General features: G+C 42.9%; 2 protein-coding genes across 2 annotated transcripts; one reads left to right on the plus strand and one right to left on the minus strand.

The window, feature by feature from the left end:
• Positions 1 to 229: 229 nt before the first annotated feature.
• On the minus strand, positions 230 to 2,859 carry atp23 (ATP23 metallopeptidase and ATP synthase assembly factor homolog). Its single transcript, XM_070992116.1, has 6 exons — positions 2,626 to 2,859; positions 2,337 to 2,382; positions 1,585 to 1,666; positions 1,348 to 1,485; positions 982 to 1,065; positions 230 to 895 (listed from the first exon to the last, which is right to left on the minus strand). Exons 1-6 carry the CDS (start codon positions 2,768 to 2,770, stop codon positions 692 to 694), a joined length of 699 nt encoding a protein of 232 aa, XP_070848217.1. The 5' UTR covers positions 2,771 to 2,859; the 3' UTR covers positions 230 to 691.
• Positions 2,860 to 3,522: 663 nt separating this feature from the next.
• On the plus strand, positions 3,523 to 8,742 carry rpap3 (RNA polymerase II associated protein 3). The gene is made up of 17 exons (XM_070992495.1): positions 3,523 to 3,661; positions 3,879 to 4,039; positions 4,134 to 4,298; positions 4,386 to 4,496; positions 4,587 to 4,714; positions 4,830 to 4,951; positions 5,032 to 5,102; positions 5,190 to 5,324; positions 5,485 to 5,612; positions 5,701 to 5,822; positions 6,013 to 6,083; positions 6,236 to 6,328; positions 6,802 to 6,995; positions 7,094 to 7,274; positions 7,634 to 7,731; positions 7,831 to 7,931; positions 8,020 to 8,742. The coding sequence occupies exons 2-17, from the start codon at positions 3,887 to 3,889 to the stop codon at positions 8,103 to 8,105; spliced, it is 1,959 nt and encodes a 652-aa protein (XP_070848596.1). The 5' UTR covers positions 3,523 to 3,661; positions 3,879 to 3,886; the 3' UTR covers positions 8,106 to 8,742.

Genomic DNA, 8,742 nt, shown 5'->3' on the forward strand with positions numbered 1-8,742 from the left:
AAAGTTTGCTGTGTTGTTGTGGGAGAACTTTTCTCACTTTACTCACATTCCTTGTCTCACATGTTAATTTGAAGAATCCGCTCTTGGGATTTTTAATCATGAACGTGTTTTAAGCAGCAATGCGCTTATTTGTGCTTCTTTGGAAAGCCGCTCATTCAAACATTTCGCGCCAAGGTCGGACGCGTCACCCGCTCTTGTCCTCACAAACCACTAACAGCTCTTACTTTTTCCGAGGAATCCAACTTTAATTCAAACACAAGTTGATTCTGTTTAATTTAAGCACAATCAGCTCTATTTACAAGACATTAGTGGAGGTCAATGTGGCAACAAGATGACAAGCAGAAAGTCAAAAGGAAATCCTGTATTTCCTTAAAAGCACCCATAGATCACCTAAAAACAAATGACAAACAAATCACTGAGGCCTCATCTAATGCTTTCTCCCACAGCAAAATCACTCCTGACAATCCCTTTATACAGAATCACTGTCCAAAAGGAAGAAAATAAAACATCCTGCAGCTCCTTCCTTTGCTTTGCTGTTCCAAGGATGAATCATTCTCTTAAAATCCCTCATGAAGGGGCCCGATCGTCGTCGGCACACTGTCATTCAAGGCGTTTGCGCTGACGCTGCCAAGCTCTCGTCAGCGTCAGCGCCACTCCCAGCACCCATGAGTTAAACGAGAATGCGATGACACTAAAGGTTTGCATAATATCGATCTCTGCTCTCATAATCTCTGTAGGCAAACTTTGCATCCTTCTTGCTGTGCGGAATGCGTCCAAACGGTGCGTGGTCGTTGAAACACGTGTCGAAGACTTCATCCACTATTTTCTCCGCCTCCTTCCTGCTAATGTTTCTCACAGCCAGGATGGAGCGAAGGGCGCGGCCTCTGACACACTCCTGTCCGGGGAAAAAAAGGATCTAAGCGTGAGCAACACAAACCTGAAGCCTGTCAGTGAAAATTAGACTTATCCCCACGCAGGTACCTGATGATGCTGCTTCAGGCCGAAGTTAAATCTGGTGGCTTCATTGGTAAAGGAGCAGTCTCCACTGAGGTTGGCTGCCCGAATCTTAAAAAAAAAAGGACAAAAAAAAGGTGGAATATTCAGCAAACAACTCAATTTAAGTAACATTTTTTAAGAACATTAAAGGCAGTTTAAGACAGTTTAAGTAAGAACCAGTGGGCTTGGGGCTGGAAGCACCAGACTTATCCTTTAAGTCAACGCTGCCCGATTGTGGGACTCAGCTGCTACTATTTGTTCACAGATTGATTGTTCACGACAGGAGGTCACAACGCAACAGCTTCAGAGACAAGACTTAACTCAGTCACACGGTAATACACTTGGACTCACCTCAGAACAAGCCAGATGTCTGTAGTTATTAAACCAGTCCACATGGGCCCGACAGTGGTCGAAGGCATGAATGAGCTCATGTGTGACCACCCGGTTCATGTGGGACTGCTGGTGGATGTTGTTCTGACACAAAACGATCTGCAAACACACGCGAATCTCATTAATGCTGAACAGTCAAATTCTTTTAAGCTACCCGAACCTGCTTTGTCTTTGTTACTGCCGAGATCGCTTTCTTACTTGAGAAGAAGTCGCGTCAAAGCCACCGCTGACCGTCCCATCACAGTCTTCACAGGAGAAATGTCGGTCTTTGAACACTTTGCTGGGTTGAGAGGAGAAAGTAAAGTGATGCTAAAGGAGGGCTGCAACTACTGATTATTTTCATCGTCTATGAAACTGTCCATTACTTTCTCAGTTAAGCAGTTAGTTGTTTGGCCTAAAAAATGTCAGAAAGTGATGAAAAATGTCGATCAGTGTCTCCCAAAGCCCAAGATGACATCCTTAAATGTCTTGTTTTGTCCATAACCCACAGATACTAACATTACTAAGTGCCAATGAAGCGTTGGAAGGAGGAACAGCTTAAAATGGTCACAACATTAGAGACATGGCACACAAATATTTGAGCAACTGGAATGTTAACTAGAAATTTGAATTTTGCAGCATGCATACTACATACTGCATGCTAGCAAACAATAAAAGGGCACATTAAATTTGAGATGAAGCACATTTGCACAATCCAAAAAGCAGTATCAAGGCTGTGCTTCGAAAAACTCTTTTGATTAATTCATGTCAATACTTCTGTTACTTTTAAAAGCTGTTAATGTAGGTATATGGATACTTATTATGAAGTAGAACTAGCAGTGGTAGCATTTGAAGAACTGTCATCTGTTCAATGTAAACAAATAAATAGTCCCAGGATGTTTGCAGCAATGTGAGAGTGGCAGGTCAAAGATGGTAAATACATCGGTGTTTTGTCTTAAAATGATACGTACCATCCTGAACTTTTCATGGCACTGAGGAGGAGTTTGGCGTACGGACCTGGGAGAAGCACAGAAACCAAGTGGAGCTGAATACACAGTCGTTAGCACTGACAGAAACCACTGCTAGCTGACGCTGCAAGCCGCTACTGGGACAGCGAGGTTAAAGCGTTAACATTTCACGGATGGCTAAAGAGCAAACACATCTGAGAGAAATCATAATCAAACAAAGTATCCAGTCTTCACTGTGGAGATGACATTCCCTTTAATAAGGCAACTAACGTTAGCTAGCTAGCATACTCACTAGTTTCCATTGCAAACTGCAACATGACCTGACACTTGTGGTTGAAAGTGAACAAGCTCTTCTCGATTGAACTCCTGAGCGTTCCCGTTTTCCTCTCCGGGAATAAGTTGTATCCATATTCCTCCTCTTGTTTAGTCTGGCCCATTGAAACAAATGTTGTCTACAATTTGGAAATGTTAGCATAAGTTCTCCTGGTAAAATACTGCTAGCTAGCAAGAGAGGTCATACTGTTTTGTGGATCACGTGGTAGCCATAGGTCAAAGGTAATGAACGGGGATATTTATTTGCAATTGTTTTGTAATTGGATTGACATCGCTCTTCTAAAAAAATAGTCACAAATACAGTTCTCTTTAATATAACGTTCATATATATATATATTTAAAAAATCTATGAAATGCGTTTTGTAAGAGATCAGTGTACTGCAGAGATCGTCTATTCATAACTTAAAGGTAAGTCGTCAACTCGGGGCGCGATGTGTGGAGCAAAACCAAACCGGGAGAGACCGTTACCAGTGCAATTGCACTAACAGCTGGCTGTGTGCGTAGCATTTTTTAATACAACAAGGCAAACGGGCCCAGTAGACACCTTTTATGATGACATTTTAGTTTATATTTTGCATATAGTTTGTTCTATTTTCTTGCTTGTTTTGTGGGAGATAGACGCCCCACTTCTTTACAAACGCACAGGCTGTAATTGGTAATGACATTAGAGAACACTGTGGGTTGTAAATGAACAAATTTGTCAAGCCTTGTGGGATGTCTAGTTTCTGTTTTTAGGTCCGTTATTCGCGGGCTTTCACAAAATTGCAAGTTAGTAAAGGTTTGAGGGGTTTTTTGGAGGAAGATATCTGTATCAGCATAGACGATCTTTGATTACGCCCAACGCATAATCAGCAGCGCAAAGGCTGCTGGTACTCGGCTGTCATGGCTCCGAACATAAACAGAAAGCTATGAATAACGAAACATTTGAAGTATTTAGCCATATTAACTAGAGCGACACTTTAACTGTAATTATCAGTCGGAAAAAGAAGTGCCAGGTACTTTACAAAACTTAAATAGCTACAATAGTCACTTACGCTAACTTTATTTTCTTTTAATGTTTGGTATTTCTGCTAACTACCTAGTTAGCTGCTAGCCGGAAAAGCATGACAGCGTGATTCTCGTGCTTTCCTCTTGGCTGCAGCCCCTACTTCAAGACAACAACTACCGCAACAACTGTTAAGAAATTGTCCAAAACAAATGTCTGTTTCACAGGGAATAGCATGTCCGGGGGAAACAAAGCCATTGAGTTACAGCTTCAAATGCGGCAAAATGCCGAGGATATGCATGGCTTCATGAAGGAGCTGGAGAACTGGGAGAGAGACATAAAGAAGAAGGACGAGGAGCTGAGGACGGGAGGACTTCAGGAGGTCCAGGTTTGTCCCTGCTGTAGACAAGCATCCATCTCAGGAACAGGTAATGTACTGTGGGATCTTCGGGCGTAAACAGCTTGTTGTCTCTGTGTTGCAGACGACACTCCCACCTGTGCGCAACAAAGACTACAAAACAAAGATGAGGGAAAAGAAGAAGAAGAAGAAGGAGCCAACAGGCAATGGAGATGCAAAGAGAGCTGAGTCCACGCAAGCCTCAAGGATCAAAGCATATGACTACCGAGCATGGGACAAATTTGACGCGGTAGCTATTGTTTTCTTAAATTCTACTTAACAGGATTGGTGGCTTCATAGAGTAGTTGATTGAAGAGAAAATCTTCCTTGTTCACAGGACAAGGCTCTGTTAGAGATGGATAAGGAGGAAAGTCTTGCAGAGTCAAATGAGTCAGACTCTGAGGAAGCTGCAGTCGATAAGGAGAAAGCGTTGACTGAGAAGGAAAAGGTAAATACTGTGTGGCAAGTGATGCAAGAAATGCACAGAAGTGAAGAAGAATTTATCTTTTGCTAAAGCAGATTATACTTTTGATTTTAGGGTAACGAATTTTTCAAAGACGGGAAGTACAACGAGGCCGTTGAGTGTTACACAAGAGGGATGGGCGCAGATCCTTACAACCCTGTGCTCCCCACAAACCGAGCCACCTCCTTCTTCAGACTCAAAAAGTAAAGAGCATGTATTATATCACTGCTGTTTAAAGGATTTTTCAGCGGATGTGAATGATATCTTACTGTGTTGGATTTGTTCCCCTGTAAATCACTGCCACTTTGATCTCTGCAGGTATTCTGTGGCAGAGTCTGACTGCAACTTGGCGATTGCTCTGGACAGCAACTACTTCAAAGCGTATGCGCGAAGAGGAGCGGCACGGTTTGCACTGAAGAAATATCAGTCTGCATTAGAAGGTGATAAACTCTTAAAAGGATGAGATTATCTGTTTAACTTCAGAGCACTGAGATGACAATATTAATCTATTTCTGAACAGATTATCAGATGGTTCTCAAGCTCGACCCAGGGAACGTGGAAGCACAGAACGAAGTCAAAAAAATCAAAGAGGTAAGAGGGAAACGATCATTCTGGGGTGAGCCTCATTACTCAAGTCTTCTTCCCTTTTATTTACTCTCTTTTCCTGGTTGGTTTCAGAGCCTCGAACATCAGGCCCCGGCCCCCTCGACTGAAGCCACACAGCCACAGGAGGCTCCCCCAGTGGACCCAGAGCAGCAGAGACTGATGGAGGAGCAGCAGAGACGACAGGAGGCGGCGTTACAGAAAGACAGAGTAAGTGAGAAGCAGCCAGATATATCTCCTAAAGACAAGTTGCAGCACCGTTTGGCACACAGGGACATTTTCAGACCCTGATGTTCCTTGAAAAGTTCAAGCCGTATTTATTTGGAAGCGGTTTCCCTAAGTGGCGACATTTTCTGAATGTGCCTTTCAGGGGAATGCTTATTTCAAAGAGGGGAAGTATGAAGCGGCTGTTGAGTGCTACAGCAGAGGCATGGAGGCGGACAGCATGAATGTCCTACTGCCTGCCAACAGAGCCATGGCTTTCCTCAAGCTGGAGAGGTAATCATAACATTTATATATCCAGCACTTCTTCTTTTTTTGAGAGCGAAAAGGCGTCTGTTAAAAGAAGATAAAACATGTGCTGCAGGTATAAGGAGGCAGAGGAGGACTGCACCAAAGCCATTTCTCTGGATAATACTTACTCCAAGGCTTTCGCCCGTCGTGCCACAGCCAGAGTGGCTTTAGGGGAACTGCAGAAGGCCAAAGAAGGTGATGTACAGAGCAACACTGGAACAAACAGCAGCAGTGACATCATTGAAATCTGCAAAAGAAGAAGAAAATACAGGCGGAGAGCAGGGTCTCTGCAGATAAATACACCAGCACACACTGCTCGTGGGTCTTAAGTGATGACATTGCTGAAAATGAAATTGTACTGATATTGTGTTTGTGTATGTTACAGATTTCCAGGTGGTGCTGAAACTGGAGCCGGGGAACAAGCAGGCACTGAATGAGCTCCAGAAGCTCCAGATTGTATGTTCTAAAATTCAGTTGTTACTTCAAGTGAACTGAGCCAGTATAATCCATCCTAATGTACAGATGACTAATGGACACATCAGACTTCATTAGCTTGGACCTTCCACAGACCTCACTCGTCTCTTGTTAATGTCAATGTGTTGTGTTAGGCCGTGGGCTCCAGCGGCCTTCTTCAAGCACCAGACAGCACGCAGAGGAGAACAGTTCAGCCAATAGACAAACCAGCACATCTGCGCTCAACTGTAAGTTTTTAATGTTTGTTTTTGCCTTTTTGATGAAAACACTGTCTCTGAACTTTGCGACACCGAAGACAGTCTAGTCATTGTTTTTGATGAAGTTTTAATGACGTGAAACTGCAGTAAACATAAGCAATAATGCTAATATGTAATCTGCAATTTGAAGACTTTGCACTAGTGTTTTATAGGCTAAAACATTCAATAATTTACATAAACATATGTAACAATAAAAGTAATGTCAGAGTGACTTTATCTTTATAGATAAGATAAATTACTTAAAGTAACACAAATCCTGCTTCTTCTTCTTCTTCTTCTTCTTCATGCGTTAACATCATTTGTCCAGCAGGTGGCAGGATAGACATGACTGATGATTTATCTTTATTAGAATTCAATTCAATCAACCATCTGATGCTTTTTGTAAAAAGATGGACAAACTTGGCCGTCGCACTGACTGATGCTGAACATCTATCGCTCTTCAGAAACCGCTGAGGAGGATTGATGTAGAAGAGGTGAGTGGGAAGGTGTCGGTGTCTGAGGTGGAGTCAGGTGGGTCCTTCGTCCGGGAAGTGGTGAGGGAGGCTGGGAACGAGTCCTCTCCGCTGTCCACATCACCCAGCGCCAAAATGATCAAGATCGAAGAGATAGCAGAGGTCCCTTCACACTCCTCTGACCAGTTAGTTTTGTTAAATCTTCTATTTCATTCACTAAATGCTGCATTAATGTGTAGAATGTGCTGTGATTCTAAACGCATGTTCTGCTCCTGTTTCCCAGAGTTCCTTCTAGCAGACAGAGCAAACAAGCAGTGCAGGAAATCACTCATCCTCCCGAACCGTCAGCTGACCCCTCACCGACCGTAACAGACCTGCCTCCTCCACCCACCAACAGCTTCCAGCTGGAGGCCGACCTCCGCAAGATCGGAAACCAGCCCGAAGTCATTTACAGATATCTGAGGGTGAGCTGACTGATTACTGGTGACAAGATCGTAATTGTGTGTTCAGACAGTGTAATTATATGCTGTCAGCACAGCCATGGTATTGACATGGGACATTTATTGTTGATGCTTTTCTGATTTTTCACAGTGTGTTTTCTCACTGCCATGTCAGCCTACACTGATTTCCAAAGATGTCACTTGAATCTCATTTTCAATCACCAGCTAATCTGAAATCTGATGGAGAAGCTAGATTGAATTACTTGATTTCTGAGAGACTTTTACAAAATTCAGTATCTCCAGTGAATTGGAGAACCACCTGAATATAAAGATTACCCCTTTGTTTCAACTGAAGCCTTGTTTTTGTTCTCTTTGTCTTGCAGCAAATCAAGCCTGACGCGTACGCGAGCATTTTCCACAACTCCCTTGAGCCTGACATTCTCAATCAGGTCTTGGGGACTCTCCATGGTTTCTACATCAAGTGAGTTTTTAAAGATTCTCAGAGGAAAGAACCCGGTTTTGTGTTCAGTGTGGTCACATGTTTAGTGTTGTACTGTACATTAACATCAGCCTTGTGCAGGAATGAAGCGCCGGCCGTCACGATGGAGGTCCTCAAGAGCGTCGCAAGCGTGAGGCGCTTCGACATGGCCGTCATGTTCATGTCGTCCCCGGAGAAGAAAGGTTGAGTCACTTTAACGTACTGAAGGAGATGACTTTTCAAACACTCCCTCCATCATGTTGATAATCGTGTGACTTTTCTGTCCCCCAGTGCTGAAAGAAGTGTTTGACTTCCTCCACCAAGCTGAGCTGGAAGAATCGTCTGTCACAGCCTTGCAGAAGAAGTACGGGCTGTGACGCTTGGATTGAAAGAAAATCTGCAAGTTTAACAGACTTTGAATTTGAACACACAGTGCTGCATTGTTTTCAAAGCCAACAAAACAATTTAGTTACAGTATAATACCGAATAAACTTCAGTTGACTTTCAGTAAATTGGACTGCTGTGTTACGGCTCATCACCTGTGGAAATACAATGTCAGCGTCTCTTTCTTTTCATCACACTGTTTATTGGAAGCTGGAAGTTGGGAATTCACAAATTGGAGATTGTGATTCTGTTTGCATAAATATATGAACATGCAATGAGAGACAGATATTTTACTTGGTACTTAGTGAAGTTTGAGCATCATAAATATGTCGCTTAGTTGAGATTGAGTCAGATAATTACATTTGAGGGAGAACCTTCACCAGACGGAATGTTCTGTGAGAGGAAAGTGTGAATTTCCAACTTTCCAATTCACCTGAATGCAGCATAAAGGTATGGATTAGTCTCTGTGAGTACTTTGCCCCGTTTGAAAGTTCCTCCCATTCTTAAGCCTTCCAAATAAATCCTGACACTGCGTTGGCCAAACCGGATTAGACAAAAGAAAACTGTGTGAGCGATGTTTGGTCTTTTTCCAGATGCTGAAATGCAAATAAAGGTGTATTTTGTAACTTG

Source organism: Chaetodon trifascialis, chromosome 22 (assembly GCF_039877785.1).
Source record: "Chaetodon trifascialis isolate fChaTrf1 chromosome 22, fChaTrf1.hap1, whole genome shotgun sequence".
Classification (NCBI taxonomy): domain Eukaryota; kingdom Metazoa; phylum Chordata; class Actinopteri; order Chaetodontiformes; family Chaetodontidae; genus Chaetodon; species Chaetodon trifascialis.